The 24,674-nt window shown below is 31.3% G+C and overlaps 1 protein-coding gene across 3 annotated transcripts in view; it reads right to left on the bottom strand.

Annotated features, from left to right (window-relative positions):
• The window catches only part of LOC114652109 (ephrin type-A receptor 5), a 426,918-nt gene that overhangs the window by 398,457 nt on the left and 3,787 nt on the right, over positions 1 to 24,674 (bottom strand). For all 3 annotated transcript variants that reach the window (XM_051927777.1, XM_028802306.2, XM_028802307.2), the window contains exon 2: positions 13,649 to 13,713. In XM_051927777.1, the coding sequence (XP_051783737.1) occupies positions 13,649 to 13,713 (65 nt within the window). The remainder of the gene's footprint in view (positions 1 to 13,648; positions 13,714 to 24,674) is intronic.

The following is a 24,674-nucleotide window of genomic DNA, read 5'->3' as shown; positions in this document are numbered from 1 at the left end:
TAGATAGATAGATAGATAGATAGATAGATAGATAGATAGATAGTATAGAGAAAGTATAGGAATCGTGAAAAAATTCAACCTTCAGATTTTGATGAATCTTGACATTTTAGACCTTCCTGGGTCCAAAAATACCATTTTTGAAATTATGTCTGTCTGTGTGTCTGTGTGTAAACACAACAGCTCGAAAACACTTTCACCTATGTCAATGAGATTTTGTACACCTGCTTTATATCAAAAATATAACCAGAAGTGGTACTTTAACTGAATTCTTTTGAGAATTTTAAAGTCAACTATGGTCATGATTACATATAGATTAATCAAATTTTGTATAGATATTTATAATGATAAAAAGCAAACAAATATTACATTTGAGAAAAATGACTCAACCGAAAGTAATATTTTATTTAAACAACCATCTGAATTTTTTGTATCATGGAAATAAATAGATGTGTACACTACATTAAAAACTGTATTCAATATAATGCATATTATTTCAATAACTATTATTAATTTTAATTTATACATCATCAGTTTAACAATAATGTGTAAACATTGAACATGCTATGTAAATATATAGGAACAATAAGCTGCTACGTCCCCGTCATGTTCCAGGAAATAAAAAAATATCATAAAATTAAATGTATTTCCACTATTATTAAAATAATTAAATGTAGCTAAATGCAGTCTTACCCATAGCAATTTATTGCAACAAATAGTATATAATGCTAACACTTTTTCTATGTTTTAAGGTGAACTTTTTACTTTGTACGTAATCATGGTAATGTATATGTAATCATGAAAAAATTCCACCACTGTTTTCAACCTCCCTAAGTGTGAAAATATCATTATAATATAAAGTTTGATTATAAATAGAGATAAATGATTGTGTATCGATATTATCAATTAGTTATGATGAAAAACAAAGAGATGATATTTGAGCAATATTGCACAACTGGAAGTCGTTCTAATGATCTTTTCCTCTATTTCAGTATACGAGAAAGTCGAGGTGCGCACACTTCCAATTTTTTCTTTTACTTGTTTATTGCCTCTTTTTTTTCTTTTACTTAAAAAGTGTCTAATGCTGATCATTGATTTGAACTTAATATTGATATGCCGGTGGAAAACAGTGTTAGCTTTTTCAAAAATGCAAGGCAATGAGCGGATTAAAAGAAAAAGTGTAATCAGTTTATCTCAGATTTATTGTTGCATGTTGTCAACAACATTGCACAATATTTTTACCTGACTCTACCTTTTCAACAAAGGGATCCCCCTTGCTCTTCAAATGTTGTATGTAGGTCATCAAGAAACTTACAAAGGTAAAACTAATTCAGCAAGACAATAAAATTATTATCCCAAAGTGGTTGAGAAAAAAAAAAACACAGCAGTTTCTCCATTTGATGACATGCCACTTTTATCAATGCTCTTATTTAAATTTTGTGTGCAAAATAAAATCATCGGGAGCAGCACACTGGCTGATGTGAATTGCACTCCCTACATCAGTATTTGCACAAGGGTGCAGAGAAGATAAAGGGGGTTAGAGGGGTTAATATATATAATATACCTTTCTTACTGGATCGGTTGCATGAAATTGACTATGCTCACAGTCACAGCACCTGGCAAGCACTTGCTCAACACATCTGCTTTCAGCTTCATCGAACTTTGCTCCTTTCACTTCATTTCTGCTTATAGCCTTCATTTGCATGAACTGGCACAACCTGTTTCTCTATGCTATCGCTGTCAGTGCTGTGGTGAAATGGGGCATGTTGAGTGGTAGAATGTCCCACTCACTAGAGCATTATTAACAACAAATATCAACAAATACAAAAACATCTTTAGCTGATTTTCTTTTTCCTACAATGTCACCAAATTTCAAATAAAATCTGTCAAGGCACTTTTGAGATTTTGGGGTATTTAGGTTTAATATTGTGGTGAGCTGATATAACAAAATTTCCTTTCTTAGCAGATACCTACTGCCCTAGATTAACCTTCCTGCCAAACATCAGCTTTTTAGCTATACAGGAAATAGTGTTTTTGTTGATGAGTGAGTAAGTCAGTCAATCAACTTTGTATTATATACTCATAAATAATGTTATCTGTATTTTGAGCCATATTTCTTCAGAGTGCATTTTTTGAATTGCTGTAACTGCCTTAACAACTAGTTAAATATCAATGTACATGTACTTGTACTATTTAGTTTCTAAAAAAAATCTTCCTCATATCCTGAAAGTGAACCTTCTGAAAATGAAACTGCACCATCGAGTAACTTCAAGAAGAGATTACTGCAGTGCACTTTCTTTTTCATTGTGTATTTCTTGTTAACACTAAGGTGTTTTGTACTTTAACAGGATTTATTTTGAAGTCCAGTTTTGACTCCAAAAATGCATTTACAGCATATGTCTGTATTGTGATAAAACATTACAACTATTTGTACATTCTGTGTTACATATGTATGACACTTCTCTGTTAGCCTTGAACATTTTTATTTATTTTACTTTATTTTTCTTTGGGAAAAAATAAAAAACAGCTTGGGGTTGTCTCTGATGTCACTGTTCCAATGAGACTATATCTGGTATTTCAGGTACTCCTCAGATCCCCTCAACAATACTATGAATGTGTAATATACTTGGAAAGGGTAATTAATTAATATTATGATTATTTATTCTTTGGCATCAGCTTGCTTTACTTTGGATGACTTAATACTATATAACAATAAACTAATGGTGAATATCCCAGTGGCACTGATTTTCATGGATTTGAATCATGAGCCCATACATTGTTTATCTGGAGTCTGAACGTTTATCTGTGCGTTTTTCTCCTACATCAGAAAAACATGCATGTTAAGTGAACTGCCAATTCCAAATTGGACCAGTTTAATTGTAAGTTTGAGTAGGCACTATGAAGGACTGGCACACCATCTGGGGCTACTTTCTTCCTTGCAGAGGAAGATGGACACACCCAACACTGAATTGTACTACACAGGTCTGATAATTACATGTTAGGCAATTAACCAATGTTCCATTGCTAGTGAGTGGAAAGATAACTTTCAAATGTCATTGCTTCCAATTTATTAAAACATGATAAAATCAAAGATGTCTTTTGCAACTTCCAGATTGTCTAAAATGTTACTGTGTTTTTAATTTTTACATTTTATAACTGTATCACAAATTATATACTTAATGACACCAGAGAATGTATTCTGAATGCAAACAATAGCTTTGTTGATATCCATCTGCCTATCCATAACACGAATCTAGATCTTCATGAACATTTCATTGTTGCCAACTCTGTGAGAAGTTTAACGAAGAGCCAACATTTGCACTACAACAAATTAATGTAAAATTAATATGTTGCACTTCTAATGCAATATTCATTCTCATTAACTTAACTGATGTTGACAAATATAGTCGTTAAATCAGTATTACAAAAGTTCCACAATAGGGGTAAGAAAAAAAGGAATTCTTACTAACTAGAAAAGCTGAGTTTCTGTAGTTCTAATAAACCACATTCTACATTTCAGGGTAAAACATGAGTTTATCTTGCATAAGGATGAATTTCAGCTAGAAGGATGCTGGCCTTCATCTTTTATTTATGTTAATACGTCGTCTTTCTTTGCCTATTTAGGTCACTCCCATGTATTTTACCACTGCTTCTTTGTTCTGCTCTGTTTATATTTAAAAACACAAGAATAGACCACAAGCAAAACACCTAATCTTTATATATTTCACCTATTTTTAAATTTTAAACAGTACATGTATTAATTAATAAAATGTAAGATTCGATAAGTAATTTGTTTTCTCATCTTTTTTCCTTAAAGATGCTTTTTTTCATCGGGCTTATAAGTGAACATGTTATATTCTATTTTCATGTGATCCCAACCAACATTCAAATTGTTTTTGTGGGACTGATAAATACAAATAAATGCTTCGATGTTGAAACTCTACTTGCACAACCACACTCCACCCTTATTGCTAAAGCTAGAGTATAAAGAAAACACAAGGGCATGGAAGAGAAATTCAATATATGGCAAAAACCATGACAGAAAAATGGTACAATGACAATTAGTAACTTGTGTAATTGAATTTGAAGGTGAAGCAGATATCCTACCCTGTTTCTAGCAGCCTCAGCTGTCCACATTTTTTCAATACATATTACAAGTTATTTGTATAACTGAATATGCTATATTTTATCCTAATTATTAGTTTGTTATTGGTAAAAACTGAAAAACAAAATCATTTTCCCATACTTGTTTTTTATCCCAGTGAAAATTATGATTCAGCATAAAGAAGCTAACATTTTTATTCATCATTTTACTTAGGAAAAGGAACATAACAAAACACAACCCGAAAAAGCAATTCAAAATAACATGACTCTCCTTAAAACTCAGCACTCATCCTCCACCAAGCTAAGAGAGGTTTATGAGTAGACAGCCTATATGCAATGTTTTTTGTATAGGATAAAAGAGCAAATACAATATAAATGTCCAGTCAAGGGTCAGCATACAGTGTTGCACTGATACAGTGCATTGCCTCACCCATCACACAACAAATCTTGTTTACTTATAATTACATTAATAGGTTCTTTCCAAGTTCTGAGATAAATCTGAACAGATTCTGTTAAAGATAATTTCAATTTTTCCAACCTGAGATAATACAGAGTGTCACTTTGCCACTGAGTGTAAATTGCAATTCTTCCAGTTCAACAAAATACATCCTCATGCAAGTAGTTGGTATAGTATATTACAAATGATTCTTCATAGTGCAATTCTATCTATCCCTTCTGGTATTACATCATATATTGTTGTTAAAGTAACAACATTGTTTAAAAAAGAATCATAGTTTATCCCTTACTGATCACACATAAGTCATTATTTAGGAAAATATTGTAAAAACAACTGGCATTTCATACTGGTGTGCTTTGCACGCAATGGTTTCAATTTTAACCCCGTCTCCCTGCATTCCTGAAATAGAAGTAAATGAATGAAAGTATGAACCTGAGGTTCAAAAGGTGCTTCCAAAGAAAATATTCAACACAAGGTCCCAAACGTGAACGATAATTTACAGTAAATCAGTACATATGTAAGAACCTTGTCAATCAAGCTAATTGAGAGACTAAGTGTGCTACATCTATGCTAGGTGCCCAGATTGTAAGAAAAGGAGGCTTAATGAAGTTAGGTTTTTTTTTTTTAATCTTTCACAGCACTTTAGCTTCTTGCACAGTTTTTTGTACTTTTTGGAGTATTAAGTATGAACTATGACAACACTGGTTCACTGTCCATACATTTTGATTAAACACAAAGTTTTACTTGAAATACTGTATATAGATTTACCTGTTGTGCATTTATCTGCATGCTCTATATGCAAAAATAAAAAAAATAATTTCCATTTATATAAATTTTAAAATGTGGACATATTTTCTTATAGTGAGGATTGGCACCGATGACCCAAAGCAAACCTTCCCAAAGTAAAAGCCAAAGAGTATTATTGCACTTTATTGTCTGTGTACTTAGAGCATCACTACAATATAACTTTTATAAAAACTTAAAAATACAATTCTCAGAAGGATAAAAAGGTACAAGAGAAGATAATACAAATATAAAACAGTCAAGCTATATTGAAGTATGCAAAATGCTAAACATTATAGTAGAAACCAAAATGCTTGCTACAGTTTAAAAAAGCAAACAAGATAAAATAAAGTACTACTTGTATTTGGATGTGACTTGCTTTACTTAGTCACTATATTAAGCTGAACCTATGCCATGCCATGTCTGCCAAGGGAATTTCCTGTCACAACAAGAACAATGAATGCAATTATTATCAATGAATAGAAACTTTCAAATAAATATGTTGCACGCGTCCCACAACCTGTTTCTAAAAGAGATTAGATTTTTTTAACAAATATCTTGTTTAATGTTCTTTAACCTCTTAGACTTTTTGCAAAATTTAAATCTCCCTATTTAAAAACAACTCTGAATAATCACCTGTTTCTAACTTAAATTTACTTTAATTTCTGTTTGAATACCAGAAATAATCAAATCAAGTTAAGAAGATCTTACATTAAAAGCAGATGCAAAGGGCAAATTTTTTGTAGGATACATTTCCATAAATTATTCATTCATTATACATGTATATTTTTAATAAATACAGTGAAAGTCACCATTATAGGGAACTTAAAAAGTATGTGAGTGAAGTACATGCAAGCAAGGGATAAATATATGAAATAGACACTGAATCCACATATAGTAGAACTATTTATAAATGCTTATAAATAGAGTATGCTTTTTGAACAATATATACATAAAGATTCTTAAAACATTTTTCATTCATCCAAAATTAAGATTCAATCTAATATTTTTCACACTAATACTGATTATATTAATCGGTATTTCTGCGGTGGGTTGGCACCCTGCCTGGGATTGGTTCCCTGCCTTGTGCCCTGTGTTGGCTGGGATTGGCTCCAGCAGACCCCCGTGACCCTGTGTTCGGGTTCAGCGGGTTGGAAAATGGATGGATGGATGGTTAATCGGTATTTGTGGCTGTGGTTAACTAAAATAATATATTCAAAGTTAAGGATACCTAAATGTGTTCAGTCAACTTGTCTTACCGAAGCAAACTATAACTATTAAAAAAACAAACATAGCTGCTGGCATACAGTCTGGAAGTCTAAACTATTTACTATAAATGTGTATTTCTGTTTCTTACTATAAGGTAATATAGAAATATTTATCAAAACATAGCAGTATAAAATTATACTATCAATGAAACGCTGTGAATAATATGCAGGATAAAAATGATACATCTACATTTTCAGTCTTTATACTACAAAGAGCTAAATCTGATACACAGCACTGAAAAAAGATGATAATATTTAAATTTATATTATTCCTTTTATTATGAATAAACTGTTATATACAACAGTTATAATTGTAGCATCACTTAAAATATGTATCATATAACACCATAAACTAAAGACTATGTTACTTAAATCCATAACCAGTTCATCATGATAGTGATATTTTTTTATCTTCTTTTGTGTTCTTTCTATAATTGTAACCTCTTTAAGTAATTTGCTGCATATTTTAAGTAATGTTTTTCCAGATTTATTGTCATACTTAAAACAATGTTAATGCACGTGGGAATATAGACATATTCATCCTTTTGTGACCAACAATGCAAACTAAAAATATTAAATTCTCTGTATGACTCCCCATCTCACTAGCAGCAAAAAATAAAGGTCAGAATTAATTAATAAAAAATTAAATTCCAAACATTCCTTATAAATTCTTCTCGTCCAATAAATCATAATGTAATATAGGTAGCTTTATTTATACTTAAGTATTTAGGCAGGTGGCACAGTAGTTACCACAACTATGTCATGGATCCACTGACCTAGGATAGATAGATAGATAGATAGATAGATAGATAGATAGATAGATAGATAGATAGATAGATAGATAGATAGATAGATAGATAGATAGATAGATAGATAGATACATAGATAGATAGATAGATAGATAGATAGATAGATAGATAGATAGATAGATAGATAGATAATTTTCAAATTATAAACTCAAATTCAACTTTGGGTTTATTGTGAAAGAAACAGAGTACAGTGAAACTCTTACTTGCATGCCAGTTTTGCTAGGATAACCAAGAAACATAAGCTTTATTGTAATATTTTAGCTTGCTATATGCATTTTTGTAAAATGCACTTTAAAAATAAGCAAAATGAAAGAATTTAAAATTGTATTATTGTTCTTGTTTGTTTTTCTCTTTCCTTCACAGTGACTGTGTATTGAATGACAATCAACAGTCTGTGATTAAAACCAGAACTGTGTTTCACTGCATTGCGATCAATCCCAGCAGAAATATGAGAAACTAATCACAAACACAAACTCCAAACAGGATTGATCTGCTAAGGACGTAAACTTTACTGCACAGCCCGGTTTTTGAGGGACTCTTATCCAGCTAACTGCTACACTTTTCTTGTAGAGAAATATAAACACATAGTTTAAGGAGTAAATTCAATATAAAGATAGATAGATAGATAGATAGATAGATAGATAGATAGATAGATAGATAGATAGATAGATAGATAGATAGATAGATAGATAGATAGATAGATAGATAGATAGATAGATAGATAGATAGATAGATAGATAGATAGATAGATAGATAGATAGATAGATACTTTATTAATCCCAATGGGAAATTCACAAAGATGCACTAAGATGAAAAAAGTTTAATCAAAATAGTAATAGCATTTTTTATTTTATTAATTTTGTTAATATTTAGAATTAAAATATTGCACACATTTAAATATTGTAGTTTTACTTAAAATTCAATTTAGAAGGTCAATCTGTGCCCACATGCTTAACAAAGGCATTGTAAATGTTATAGTTTCAGAATTCAAAATTTGTATTTTAAACAATAGTGGAAAAACACTACATATAAAAAGACACGTTATATATGACACATTGTATACTGGTAAAAGCATAATATTTTGCAAACAATGAATGACGGGGTCATGTCAATTTGTTACAAAAATATTTTTAAGCATTCTGTATGTACAGTAGCTTTGTTCATCCATCCATCCATCCATCCATTTTCCAACCCGCTGAATCCGAACACAGGGTCACGGGGGTCTGCTGGAGCCAATCCCAGCCAACACAGGGCACAAGGCAGGGAACCAATCCTGGGCAGGGTGCCAACCCACCGCAGTAGCTTTGTTCATTCACTTGTTATTTTAGATTTTCATGAACATGGAAGACAAACCTCTGTCACAGTTTTGTCTTAAATAAATGGATAATGGATATTCTGTTTGCTTGCTTGTCTAATTTTTCTGTGTATTTGTGACTCTGTGAGAAGTACTACCAATGAAAACATCTTTTTATTTTTTCTTCTTCTAACTGGAAGATTAAATACAAGATGATCTAAATCAATTTCCCCACTAATTGCTTAAATACTGCATTTTTGTCCTTTGTCCAGGTGATTCACTGTGTCTCCCAGTTCGTTTTCAGTTTATGTACTAAATATAAATTGGCCTGAGTAAGATTTGTAAATTGTTTCCCAGGTGTCCACATGTGTTTCTACAACTGAAAGTGCTGATTTAATCACAATACAAAATCAAAGTGTGGCAAACAACAATATTATCTGTGGTTGAGAGAAACTGACAAAGATCACAAACAGATCCCTTTGATGGATTTACAGTAACTTTGAGAAAACAGCATTTTGAAACTCTTACTTAATTAAACCCTATGAGACTTAACAATAAGATGCCAAGTCTTAAATTTGATTGTTGAGTTATAGCTAGTAAAGCATTTTTTGAAGGGCTATGACTTAAAGCAACATATCTGGCAAACATTCTTTTATTTAAGATACATTCAAAACTAACTGCAGCATACCATATTTACATGAATAAAGCTTCTCTTAAGTCTTTTGGATGAGGGTCCTAACATAAATTCTTTTCATTACATCCACTTATCTATCAGTGTTCACATTCACTTATTCCAGTTCAGTGATATAGTGACTCAATGCCTATCCTTGCAACAGTGTGTGCTAGACCTTTGAAGTGAGGCAGAGTGCACAGTCACACAAGGGATATTTAGAGACACTTTGGCTAGTAGCATTTCTTTGGAGTGTGGGAGGGAGCCAAAATCCCTGGAGGAAAACTACAGTACATAAAACTGTGAGAATGTGCTAACTCTAAATACAGTGGAAGGCAAACCAACACAAAATCACACTTTGGACCTAAGGAATTTGAAGCAATAAACATATCATACAAAGACAACAGACTTATAAATGCACCAGTGGTCTGCAGAAACCCATTATTATTTTAATAAATGGTGAACTGCAGTTTCAAAAATAACATGTAACTAACTAGACAATTGATCATCCTAGCAGAACAAGAATCCCTGACCAACACAAATTAATTCACCTACATAAACAGAACGCCATTTCTAAAAAAAAAACAAAAGTACTTCTCATTTTATATCATATATAGCAGGGTGAGGAAACAATTAGTCTGTCTTTTGTTATTACTTAATCATCTTAATCATCTTGACTACTGATTCATCTTAATGCAAACAGGAGCGTAGTATGAATTTTAGGAAAGAAAATTTGCATCAAATCTACCTTCTGAAAAAAAAACAGTTCCATATACCCAGATAAAGATAATTTGTAACTGTGTTTAAAAGGTTCAGATGTTACTCAAGTTCACAATACTCTAAAATATTGCCAGTCATCTCAACAGAAGAACTCATATGGTGAACACAAAAAAAAACTGCATTGTCACTACTTATTTTTGATTTTTAAATTGAAGAAAAAATAAAAATTATTTCAAAGCATTAATAGATAAATTATGATTTTAACTCTGCGGTGGGCTGGCACCCTGCCCGGGGATTTGTTCCTGCCTTGCACCCTGTGTTGGCTGGGATTGGCTCCAGCAGACCCCTGTGACCCTGTTTTAGGATATAGCAGGTAGGACAATGACTGACTGCCTGACTGATTTTAATTAGGGAAGTATTCAGAACTTTAGGGCATAATGTTAATAAATATCATACGACATTATAGTCTTCATATAATGACTTACACAGTCACTGACTCCAAGAGTTCTAAACAAATATCTTTGAAACATATACAGTATATGGTTTATTGTGTTTTAAAGAAAGCTTTTGACATTATTCTTCTGCAAATCTCATAGAAAGTGGTTTACTTTGATATATGCTGTATAAAATGTAAATTAATTAATTTTGTCATGGCATCAATTCTGTATACATTTACAGTATTGTACATACAAATTCCAAAAGAGCCTGGTACTGAACACATTTTATGAAGGAAATGGTTGGTGTACAGTACACTTACTGCAAATAAATGAGATTGTGATTACACTTCTTTAGAAGTATGCTTAAAATTAACAAAGTATTTTAATTTATTCTAAACAATTTTAATATGTCTTATAAAACACAGCTTTGTATTTTTCAGTATCAGTAGATTCCACCTTCAAAAGGTGTGACTTGACAATATGCGGATAAATCTATTGCAGTAATATTCCTCATAAATCTGAGTTATGTTAAGAGTAGCACTACACAGACATCATTCTGTAGCTAACAACACCACTTCCCGGAATTTTTTCAAAACATATATTAAACAATAAAGTATAAGGAAATCCAGTCAATCAAAGCAATTGTAGTGTGCTATGTCAAGTATTTTCTCATGTGGTCTTCATTAATTCGAATGTAATTGAACATATATCCTTTTTTATTTTAATATTATCCTTCCACCTACAATAAGAAAAATTTTAAAAGAAGAAGACATCTTTCTCTGTCATTTTGCCCACTTATGGCATATTCATTGATCACCGGATGGGTGAATTTTTCAAAAACAAATATAATACATTTCATAACAATACAGTATCTCAAAAATTACTTGAAACATACAGAACACAAGAATTAGATTAATATTTCTTAATTTCAAGCACAAGATGATTACATGAGTTTCTTAGATTCTTCCAGAAAGTAGAGGTGTGAAAATAGTCTATATAAGTCAAGATACATACCATGCTTCCTGGAGAGTACACTTAAAAAGCTATATAGAAAATGAGTGCTCCGTAAACATCAACTAGATATTCTGCTTTTTTTAAAATTTTATGTAAAAAGTTTGAAACCAGAATCTTGTTTCATAATTCTGAAACTGGTATCTGATCTTTCATCATTATATTTTCAGAAATTACACTTTTTTCTTTAAATTATTTTTATTTTATCGATAACCCAAATACTGATGCATGCCTGATCCTCTACTTAATACGGCCTTCATGTAGAAGGCATGCATTTAATCAGAATGAAATGTATTATATTAATGCATGCCTGATCTTCTACTTAATGCAGCCTTTGTGTAGAAGGCATGTATATATTCAGAATGAAATGTATTTTTTAAACCATTCATCAGTCTAGCAATTTTCAATACCTCAATGCCTCTTGTATTATTTTTGGTGTTTTGTGGAGACACAACCTATCTTAACAGTAACAGGCACAAGTCTGGAACATACAATATAAAATAAATGATGTGAAATTTACTTGCATCAACTCAGTGAACAACATACATATAAAGTAAAAACTGCCAATTACTGTTTACATCCTTTTGACATAAAAATGCATGAGGCAATTTAAATAGAGACTGCATCTAAAAGCTTGCTTCTCACATTACTTATGTGCTAAATTTAAAATGCTGAGAGAGTTTGGGAGTTTGAATGATTGCATCACGGCAGTCAGTTCTGCTATAGTGACTGATAACCCTGATGGCGTGTTGTAAATGAAAGTCTAAAAAGACAGACTTCAAATCTCTTTCTCTCTCTTATTAAACTTATCATTTTCTGCCAATTTCAGATTTATACTACTGTATCTTACTTAACAATATCAGAATTTTTCTTATTATTATACCCCATTCCATGTCCCAGTGCCTATCTATCTTTTCACTCAGTGTATGGTCAAATACACAAGAATCTGTTGTTTGTAGCTTGGTCATGTTAGTTTTTAATGCCAAATCTAAGGGACTGTAACAATTATTTCATCTCATTGGCAGAGTTTCCAGGGAAATATTAGATATGTCTTCTGAAATGTTAAAAGACACAAGAAGTTCTTCTTGTAAAACATACAGTGCCACTTATTTAAGCATATTGAAACTGAAGAGAAATCAAGGAAACATACAGAAGGCACAATCAAGGCTGTAACTATGATGAGAGTTCTTTTATTTAGTCAAAAAGAAGCTGTAAGACTTAAAAAACTGAATCTGACATAAGAAACATGTTTTTGTGGGAATCATATTGCTAAAGAAAACTCACAGGCCAGGGTCATTTTTTCCTGAGCCTTCAGGGTACTAATGTAATAAATTTTGGATAATGAGAGTAAGGTACAGTCCTTCCCCTGGGGCACAAAAGAAACCACAGATCACCACACATTAATATAAATGACCTTTTATGTTCAGTTATGCTAAAAAAACTTCAAAAGTATCATAATCCTGATCAGAAGACTAAAATATGTGAATACAGAAAGGCAGTGCTCTGTATTATTTCTCATATTTTCACTATTGTACTTTCTGTTTTATTCCTTTCAACTTAATTACAAATTAAGCATTGACTTTTTTAATAAATGAGAAAAAATGCTTCATAAATACTACAGACTGCCAAAAGAAGAAAAATAATATATTACACAAAGTACTTCTTACTTCTGAAACATACAACAGCTACAAAAGTTAAAACACCTGAGCTGTCTCTGTTAAATGAATTTAACTTAAAAGTGGATCAAATAGGGCTCAATACAAAAGGCACAGGACATACCACACTAATATTTACATATGAACAATGTATGCACAAATGAAACTTTCAGTCTATTAATTGCGTCTTATCAGAATTACTAAGTTAAGAATTAAAAGTAGACTATATTAAACAGAATTTCTGTAAATTCTCTGTGTAATTAGAATGCAGAGGCTGCACTCTCTAGAGGTACAGAATCTCTTAACAAAAAAAAAAATTAAAGTAAAAGCCCTTTTCAGTCACTAGTGACGATTCACTCCAGGGGATTCTAGTCCTTGAGATATACCCTTAGTATTAAGACCATTAATGCACTTTGTGGCAAGAAATGTGAGGAAAGACTTACCCCATTCTTTGGATAGGCTATCCAGCCAAGATCACCGATAACAGCTCGAGAATCCAATAAATTTACTGCAGAATAATGTAGAAGAACAAACAGTCAACTCTGGATTTAAATCTGTAAGTAATTTACATTTGAAATATAAAGTAAAATAAATATAAAATAATAAATTAAATATATAAAAAATAATAAGTAAGTATAAAGTAAAAACCATCTTTCTTTCAGCACAATTAATTATTTTACATCAAGATTTAAAATGGGGTTGATGATTTATTTGATGTTCCCCAATATAATAAGAAAATGTTACTCTATAACAAGGACACAGTATCATTCAGTACACAGTCTATACTTTTATTCTTATGTTATGCAATATTATAAATCTTTACTAAAACTAATATGTAATTAACTTTTTTTAATTTAAGATAATCTGAGACAATGTTCAAACGATAAAATATTTTTAAAGAGACAATTTACTCCTAGCTACATATTATACATATTACATGGCCTTCACTTCCAAGTTTCCAAAAACGTTCATGTGCTGAGATTGCATTTCTTATAAAATTAAACTGTAAACAAGAAGAATTCTTTCTCCATGATACAAACATGACATTTTTCTTTACTTTGTTTGACATTTTAGATAATAACAAAACTGGAAGATGACATATATAATCAATAGAAGTCAGAACTTTATTTCAAAAGCAAACTACAAAAATTACTTTTACTGTTCTTCCAGGCTGGTACAAAAGATCAATGGAATTGCTTCCCCAGACCAATTTCTAACTCCATTTTTCAATTATTTATTATATATATATATATATATATATATATATATATATATATATTTTTTTTTTTTTTTTTTTAACACTTCTCCCAATTCACATAATCACAACAACAAATCTTCTAGTTCTGAAGAGGCCTTATCATTTTTGATTTGACATTTTAGGCTGAAAAATAAAGTTTAAGCAAGTCTATGAAATGTCCTGAATCTATGCTTAGGGGCCCATATGCATTCAAAATCATACTTTTGTTATTTTATATTCAAGCCCAATGCTCCCTTTCAAATTTATATGGAAGGCAGTCACCTTCTTATCTCACTTGGAAGGCGTATTGTACTTTGGAATATTTGGTTTATCTCCTTTTAGCACCAAACTGTCTAGACAAGAGGTAAAATAATAATAAATGCTTCTCGTCATTGTTTATAATATGCCACCGTGATACAAGGCAGTCTGTTTTCTATTCATTCTTTTCTATCAGTGTTATGTATTCCAATACATGTGAATCTTACAAGTATTAGCTATAACGATAATAATCAACAGTACATCTTTAATATTAAATAATAAAGTACCTTCTGTCTTTAGACACTGGGTGACAATCAGGCCATGTACAGCATGCTAGTCACCTTTCAGCAGTTTTGTTTTCTTTTACTCACAAAATAAACCAGACAAATACTACTTTCAATTTGAATTGTATTTAAAAGGTGGATTGGTTAAATATAGATTACATTTTATTCACACAAGCCATTTAGAACACATTCATTAACACCATATATTTTAAGCAGTCAATTTTTTACTCACTTCACTGTTTTCATCTATACTATACTGAAGCAATTAGATGTTGATAAAAATATTTAAAATGTGTGTTGATACTCTTTAATGCATGTTTAGATAGTTTACTGGTCCTCCTCCCAGATGCCAAAGACGTGTAGGACAGGTTAATTTGAAACTGTAAACCTATGAGTGAATGCGGTTTTGTATAATAAAATACAAACAGTATAACAGGATATGTACTGTATATAAAACATATAAAACTTATAATTGTGTATACAACTATAAGAAAATCATATTGAATTGTGACTATGAATGATATGTGGAATACGGTAAAAGTAAAACAGTCAAATATTTTTAATCCTTTTATACTTTTACAACTATACTCTGTATACATTTCTAATTATTCATGAAATACTGGTTTTACAAACATTTAAAATTAATTTGTACCACCATTTGTCTTACCTCCCATTCAGACTCATTTAAATTAAATTAGGTAATACTATTCTAAGTGTTTATTAAAAATAGCATCTTCATATTGGAAAACAGATCCCATCAATTTTCACGATTTTTAAGTCTGTATTATAAATCCTACTTTAAAAACAACAGTCAGATTTCTTTTCAATTATACCCTAAAGCCTTCTTCCATCTTTATTCTAACATAACTTTTGTATTACAGGGTTTGAGCAGTTCTGGCAGAAATTAATGTAAGGTAGAAACTAGCACTAAATGGGACACCAGATTTGCAGTTTTTTTAAAGTGTAAAAGTAAAGTGAATTACATATTTAACAATATTCATTCAAAGACTGCTTTCGTTGTTCAAATTGAGAGCATCTGAAGAACAGATCCAGCTTATTCTTAGTCGGTTTATCTGTTTAGCTTCCTGTTTGACTCATCATCAGTATTCATTCATTATTCAATAATTTATACTTATATTAAAACTGCCATAAAGAAAATAACAACCAAAGATGTTGAGTATATGTTGGCAAGGGCTGGAGTGAATATATTTAGTTGTGCATTGAGATTATTAGGAATTTCAAAAATACATTCTATGATAATGATGACAATGTTTGGTGTGTACTGATGGTAACACTACCAGTTTTCCACTAATTAAAGTTTATTTGTGGAGTACCTAATTTATCTGTAAAAAGTGCCTTTTGTTCAAATATGCTGTGCCATGTAATTTATAAGACTGTCCATACACTCTCATCTGCTGGCTGATTGTGTTAGATATTGCAGGTCACTTAACTTACCAACAGTGACCAATCTGTAAGAATATGGAAACAACTAGTACTATAAACAATACCTATAAAAGATCCATTCATCTTATTAACCACTTACAAACCAATTCAAGGTGACAGGTGGTCAGACCGCATCCCAGAGGGCCGGACAAATCACAAGAGCTATAAAAGTTTGGATGTCAGAGCTGATGTTTACTTTGGTCTTGTTAACTTTTAAACAGGAATGGAAGGAACAGCTAATATAATCATCCATCCATCCATCCATTTTCCAACCCGCTGAATCCAAACACAGGGTCACGGGGGTCTGCTGGAGCCAATCCCAGCCAACACAGGGCACAAGGCAGGGAACCAATCCTGGGTAGGGTGCCAACCCACTGCAGGACACACACAAACACACCCACACACCAAGCACACACTAGGGCCAATTTAGAATCGCCAATCCACCTAACCTGCATGTCTTTGGACTGTGGGAGGAAACCGGAGCACCCGGAGGAAACCCACGCAGACATGGGGAGAACATGCAAACTCAACACAGGGAGCACCCGGGAAGCGAACCCAGGTCCCCAGGTCTCCCAACTGCGAGGCAGCAGCACTACCCACTGCGCCACCGTGCCGCCCTCTAATATAATCACTCCGCCTAAATTAATTTCCACTGGGATAAGATTTTGCGAGTAAGTGCAACCAGATAAATATTACCCATTTATAGATGCATAAACAGTATGCCTATTGTATGTCAGGGCTTAAATACCCATGATATTGTTTAATGCAACATTATTATAATTTAACATCTTTAAAATTACTATATATATGTTTTAATATATGGTGATGAGGAAAACAATGCTAGGAATTATAATTGTTTTTAATTCAAGTTTACTACTAGGATGACAACATATGATAGATAATTTTTTCACTTAGATGTAACTGAATCATCTTTCCTTAATATTGATTATTGAAATATCACTATTTGTATAGAAACATAAATGTCAAAAGCAAACACAGAAAAATCTTAAATTCTGACTAAAAATATTCCAGGAAAGTGTTTATTAATTTTGCATAAAAAGTAATTGGGTAAAATTAAAGGTTACTAATATGGTTAAAATTAAAAATTTCTAAACATTCAGAGAATTTACTGTATAAATGTAATTTTTAATATTTAACATATAAGCAAGGGTACTGCACTTGTCTTATTCTCATGGTTGACAGATCTGTGACACCCTGTATCAATGAGCATTTGAAATTAGAAAGATAATTAGATGGACAGTGCGCTAAAATTATAGCACATAAAATCTCATGAGCAAAAAAAGTCAATTAACAGCTCCTTTGTACATCATTCTTGAAGAAACAGAAAAAAAGAGCTGTTTGATGTTGGTTCCTGTCCAGTGCCTGATTCTGCCAGAACTTGCTACAGGCAACACAACCCTAAGCTTGACTAAGCAGATATACAAAATAAGGGGGTAGTTAGGTCATGTTTTTATGAAGCCAAAAATTGGATAAATTTAACATTTGACAGGACATCATTTTTTAAAGATTTATCATGAAATACATGAAAATCAGCTGTTTAGTGACTGCCTTTTTTCTAATTTATAATTAGGCCAATGACAAGTAGAGAAGAGATTTTAAACAGGATTTCCTGTTTTTCTCTACATTATACTTGAATTGCATTCAGATTGTTTTGAAAGCAGAAGTATAAAGTTGAGCAAATAAAATTAGAACTAACATACAGTATGCTTTGGTAAAATCCCTTATGGTACACTCATGCTGTTATTTTGTAATACATTGCTCAACTGAAGTGCCGATTCTTTCAGCTGTCACAATTAAACACTCTATTGCTCCCTAGAAATTCCTCTGTGCCAAAGATCATTGACCTACTGGATTCACCCAAATGACTCAAACCGCTTCAGACCTCTCAACAACCTGCTTAGTAAAAGTAGGTACTTGGGCTTGTGATGGAAATTGGTATGCTTAAACTTAAAAAAAAAATGCAACAAAAAAGTTTTCCTTAAGTAGTGCTAAAAGATAACTTTTCAGTTTCACATCAAAAATGTATTTGTTTTTCTTGTTGCTATCTAATATTTAACTACAGTACTGTACTCTCAGTTAACCCATTAAAATTTTTCACTAATGAAGATAAATATAGTTCTTTCCAGGGATTTCAAGTGATTGTTAACTACAGTATATGCTCTTACCAGTTTATTCAAATGCAATGTGCTTATGTGTCAGCCTAACTGGTATCATTAAGCGAAGCCTAGATGTCATCTTTAATTATCACGTAAAAATGCTCTTAATATACCTTAAGAGTTTATCAAAATCCACAACACAGCATCTAGAGTTTAAGTTTGAAATTTGCTTCCTTTTAACCAATAATGCAATTGTATTTGTTATATCCAGTACAACACCATAAATTGTGTGCTAATCAATGGACATCCCAATTAAACCATCAATAAAAACACATATGAGCTCAAAAGGTCAAAGTAAAATTCCAGCAAATGTCTATCCCAAAAATGAAACAAATTAAATTATTACAGAATGGATGATATTTATTTTTTATAGCATGAACAAAAGATAGCATTGCTCCCAGTTAAAAACACTTACCACTAACACTTTCTAAAATGAAAAATGTTCAAATTTCTGCATTTGAGCTTTAAAATCGTGTAGTTTCTCTGAAGGCTAAAGAATATAATTTAAATACAGATATTAAGTCAAACTGTTAACAAAAGAAATATAGCCTGTGATATCAGAATGGAATAAGAAAGTTAAAAAAATATGAAGGAATCAGGAACAGTAAGAATTAAACCCAAGCAAATACACCCTCCAGACTCAAAGTACTACTGCCTGTAATCGGTTCTGAATACTGCACTATGACAACACTGAAACTAGAAAATGACGCATTTCCTGAACTTGCTTCATATTATTGTAGGGTTCTGGGGACTCATATCCTTGTCCTAGCGGCATTACTCACAAAGCAGAACCCAGACCATAAAAAACACCAGTCTGTCACAGTGAATTTACTAGCATATGCATCTATGATCCCTCACACAATGTCACCACCATAACATGACCATCTATAGAATGCTAGGAAAAAAACAAATATCCATATTTTACTTCAACATTATTTAATGTAAATACTATTTAGTAATTTAGGTCTTTGGAAGGTCTTACATCATCTATTTACTTTTAAATCATTCATTTAAAGCTCCATTCTGGATTAAAATTTTAATATTTCCGCTGAAAACCTTTTTTAAAGCTACTAGCAATATACGACAACGCTAATGACAACCCAAAATTATACCCATTATGAGAATGTCTAAACCTAAAATATAATATATTACAAAAATGAGAGCATCCTTTTTCAATTTTACAGATTTTTCTTGTTTTATCCAAAACTAAACTTTACATTTTTGGTAAGCAAGGTTATAGTATGGGAAGAGAGTAACCATTTTCCTTTGCTTCTTCTGACGGCAAAGCTTTTCATGACTTCTTGTTGGTCAGCACATACACAATAATGCATCTTTCATCATCAAGAAAGACTGATTAAAACTCATGCATGGTACTTTCGGTTTGGTTGTTAAGAACAAATTAGTGATGAAAGACTCTCTGATACAAAACATTAAATGCATTATGAGAACTGAAAGTTAAGCAGTGTATTTTTAATGCACTGTACCTAATAACAGATATAAACTTTTGCTGAAGCCGTTTCATCTATGTACAAAAACAAAGATTATTTGAAATGTATTTAATTCTGTAATACAATAAGTCATTATTGTGTGTGGGATATGGCAGCTTTAGTAATGATTTTCAAACTCTGTCTCAGAATTCAAAATTAAAAAATGCTTTTTTTTAACCTGCTGTCTTTACTCATCTTATTTAATATTTACCTGGGCTTACTGTATTGTTTATAAAAGCAATTCTTTTTAAAGTTGCCATATGTTCTTTTTGACTCATTTGCCTTGTACCAGTGTACCTGATAGTTTTTAGAAATACACAGTGGCTTTTTAAGGCAAACGCAATGCATACAAAAATACTTAGCTCATTGTTTTTGTAGTTGTGATTCTGGGTCCTGGGATGTTATATAGTACTTTTTTGTGGACTTTTTTGCATTTTTCAGTCTTGTGTGTATTATTTCTGACTAATTTCTACTCATACAAATAAGTTATTACTATACACAGATTCCCAAATTGTAACTACTATATCTATGTATGTACCTGTCTCACAATGGACAGGAATATGAACATGAGATGTTCATCTTGTTGTTGCATTTTTCCTTTTTTTTTAAATTTTTAAAAAAAAATTTCCCTCTCCTTAAGATTTGCTACGTTTTACATTTTAGAACTAGTAATACCAGGGATCATTTAGAAAATTTCAAAAAGAAATATCAGTCGGTCCAAAATTCAGGAAATGTAGAAACTTACTCAACAATTATTTTTTTTAATTGAAATTAAATTAGATTTAGGCTGAAATTATATCATAACATTTTATTATTTCTTTCTTTCTTTCTTTTTTTCTTTCTCTGAATTTAAGTTTATTATATGTATCGTTAAACATTTTTTAAGAATAAAGTTTTCCAATCAACAGTGTTAAATACTATATTTAATTAAGATAACTATATGAAAGAAATTATTTCCAAATAAATTTTAATGGGCAAAAATTAGGTATGCAAAAATATTTTTAAAAGCATAAAAATATATGTACATTCATGACATTAGGACCTCACCCCTACGTTCTATGAAAAGCAAATGGTGGTGAAGGCTAACCATTTCTAACTGATGTATTATTTTTTGTACATACAGTATATAATCATTTTGCCTTTGATGTAAAATGTCATTTAATGATCCCATCTATTAATTGTCTGAAACTTCTCAGTGGACCTGAGGGTTATAGAAAGTGTTGCCTATTCGGGCATATTGAGAACAAGGCAGGAACTCTCTCTCAACAAGGTGCTGGTCAATTCCATGACACAATCATATACATATTTAGAATTATGCATTGTCAGACAAATTAGATTTGACAAATAATGTAACATCTATGATCTTGGAAAGAAACAAACCCCACAAAGGTGATTTTATTGTGCATATGGTCCATTTATTGTGCTTGCTATTTATTTCAATTTATTAAAGAAAATGATACACTGAAAAGATGTAACTATATTTGGTTGTGCAATCACAGCTGAATGGGACTTTAGATTTTTTTAACTCCACAAAGCATCCATTTTCTGAGCTAGCTTTTTATATTACTAAGCCAAAGCCAGCCACTGCATATCCTTTAACCACTGGATGCCCAGCGAAAACCAACACTGGACATTAGTTTTTATAAATTACTGTTAGTATTTGTAGTAGTACTGTCATGTGTAGAGAATACAATGGAATTCTTACATGAGTTTCTGACCAACATACAACATGATGCTTTCTGGCACCACAATAAACAAAAACATATTAAAATATAAACTATGTGTAATTAGAGCCAGGTCTATAGAGACAAAACACTTAAAATATAAAATACATGTTCTGCAGAAAACTGATACTCATTACTTAAGATTCAACAACACTCTGGAAAATAGTAGGACATTGCGAAATATTTCATATTCTGTTCACATAAACTACTGTATATGAACAGTAAAACTCTGAAAGAAAGAAATGATTTGCATCCTAAATTTAAAAAATAAAATGCTTAAATGTCTAAAAAATTATTGACACAAGTTATTATTTTTAACAAATAATAATTATATATTTGAAATAGAAATTAAGTCATCACTGCTCAAAATTCTAAAAGTAATCATAAAAATTATTTTAATGTATATAGAATAAAGCAAACTATTGTAGAACGTATTATTTCAAGATTTTTATTCTGAAAATACCAAACAAACAATGTACATAAAGTAAGAAATAAACCATCCAGTTAATTTCTTTCTGTATCCTCAAAGTTCTTTCTTTATTCAATAAATGTAATATTAAATATTTAGGATAAAGAAACATATACCCAAAGTGCAAAATAAAATATCAGATCTCTTGAATGATTATTTTAAGTATATTTTTTAAAAACTCTATAAAAACAAATGCTGAATACAAAGCTGTAGAAAAATGTCTTACATATAGATAGCTAAATGTGATGTTCTATTTCATTTAATGGATTTTTCTGGCTTTGTTTTTCAAGATGATTTCAAACACATATATTAAAATCTAATTTAGAATTTGGTTCAAGCAGATGGGACTATCATAAAATGTGTTTTGTGGATGTCATTATTTTATAGCCTACATGTAATAAATCACAAAATTGGAATTGTGCCTCGAATTTGTCTGCTGTTTCTCCTTTTCAATGCCATTCTTCCAAACCTAGAGGAAGTGAAATATCTTTTTTGGTCATAAGAATATTATTCTATGGAAATTGCTAATGCATTAGTTTTAAGCTTTGTTAAAACAAAGTTTAGCTGTCATGTCTTACAGGAAAAAATTAGGAATTTAAGAATAAAACAAAATACTTGTTTGTAGATGTTTTAAACAACCAGAAATATATACTTGTTAATTGACTGATAAGTTCCTTAATAGTAAAAATAACAAAAATGGCAAAAAAATGTCAATGTTTCTGAGGAGTTTATAGCCTACCTAATACTTATTTAGATGAGGAATAAAGATGTTCACATTAAATCCAGCTGCTGTATACATATGATAACTTGATTTTACAGCATATTGTTTTGTACTTCACAGTTTCTTTATGATCTTGCATGCCACAAAGAAAGAAAGAAACCTGGCTAAGAGATCAGTATCATTTTCTTTAAATGAAAAATGTTGAAATGCCAGCACCTCTCAAAATAGAGGAACATTTCATGGGCTACTCTGTCAAATTAACAAGGCACTCTATTGCTCTAAAAGTGCACAATAAAGGATTTCAGCTGTCCAGGACATCATCCTTTCACCATGCCTTTCAATCTGCTATAATGACCAAATCACCAACTCAGAGTCCAACCATGTAGAAAAAAGTAACTGACATTTCATTCTGCAGTCACAGGCCTGGAATTATTAGCCTGTGAGTTGTTTCTCCTTTTCTGACAATATGTGTAAACCTTAATCAAGAATAAGAGCATGTGAAGCTTCTATATGGAGATTGAGGGCATATCTCACATTTACAAGATGTTGACTGAATTTACCTCCACTTAACAAAGCAAAATAAATCTATGCATCCACCTATCCATCTTTCCTGACAGCAAAGGGGGCAGAGGAAATGTAAATGGTCTCCACAATGGATATATAGACACTATTAAAATTGACAGAGTCTATCAGAACAGTAAAGGATAGATATAAACAATCCAATAAATGATTCCATTATCAGAATGAAATGTTTTTCAAGTTTATAATGTAGTAATAATTATTTTAAGAGTGGTTTGATGTTTATGTATCCTACTTTACCTAACTATTCACTACATCTTTTAACTTAATGCTTGGTTAATTGCTGTGGGTTGGTATGGGATATAATATTACAACTTGCATATTGTGTGAAACATAATAAACGATTAAATCATCATATATTGTAACTCTGTATTTTATCATAGCTGTCAAAAAATGCTTGTGACAAAGAGAAGGTAATATGATGAGCTCCTACAGCTCACACCCTTTTCTATACATTAACTGAACTTAAGCGGAACACAGTAATAACATTTTTAAAAATAAATCAATGAAACACATTTAATATTGTAAAGGGCTGTATGCAGAAGCATATCTAACATTATAGCACCATCTTATAAATGTTTAACTGCTTATAATTGGTTAACTCAGTAAACAACAGCAAATGCAATAAAATCTGATTTTAAAAATTCCTTCTAACCAATTTCCAGAGAAGATTAAGGGGTGAGTGACAATTAAAGAAAAAAATGTAAGCGTTTGGAGGTCTTTACATTAAAATGGATCAGTTTTTAGTTTTCAGAGCACATTTCAATACCATATGAAAATAATTCACAGTGCAAATTATAAAACTGAAAGTGAAATAATAAATATAAAACAAAGTATTATGTATGTGAAAACACCTAAGGACTATCAGAAGTGTAACAGATCAAAGAGAAATACAAGGAAGAATACCAGCGCCATGTTGTAACAGGTACAAACTAGAATGCCTTGGAAAACTGGTACTGTTATATTGAAGACACTTTTCTGCTGTATGTGCTATTTTAAAGCACTAACTTTACACACTGAATTAAAATTAAATAACCTCATGAGTATATTAAACTTCATTTGTATTCATCTAATGCTAAAAAATATATAT

The sequence above is a fragment of the Erpetoichthys calabaricus genome, chromosome 5, assembly GCF_900747795.2.
Source record: "Erpetoichthys calabaricus chromosome 5, fErpCal1.3, whole genome shotgun sequence".
Taxonomy (NCBI): Eukaryota; Metazoa; Chordata; class Cladistia; order Polypteriformes; family Polypteridae; genus Erpetoichthys; species Erpetoichthys calabaricus.
The sequence above is the reverse complement of the archived record's forward strand: the minus strand, read 5'-3'. Positions and strand labels throughout refer to the sequence as shown.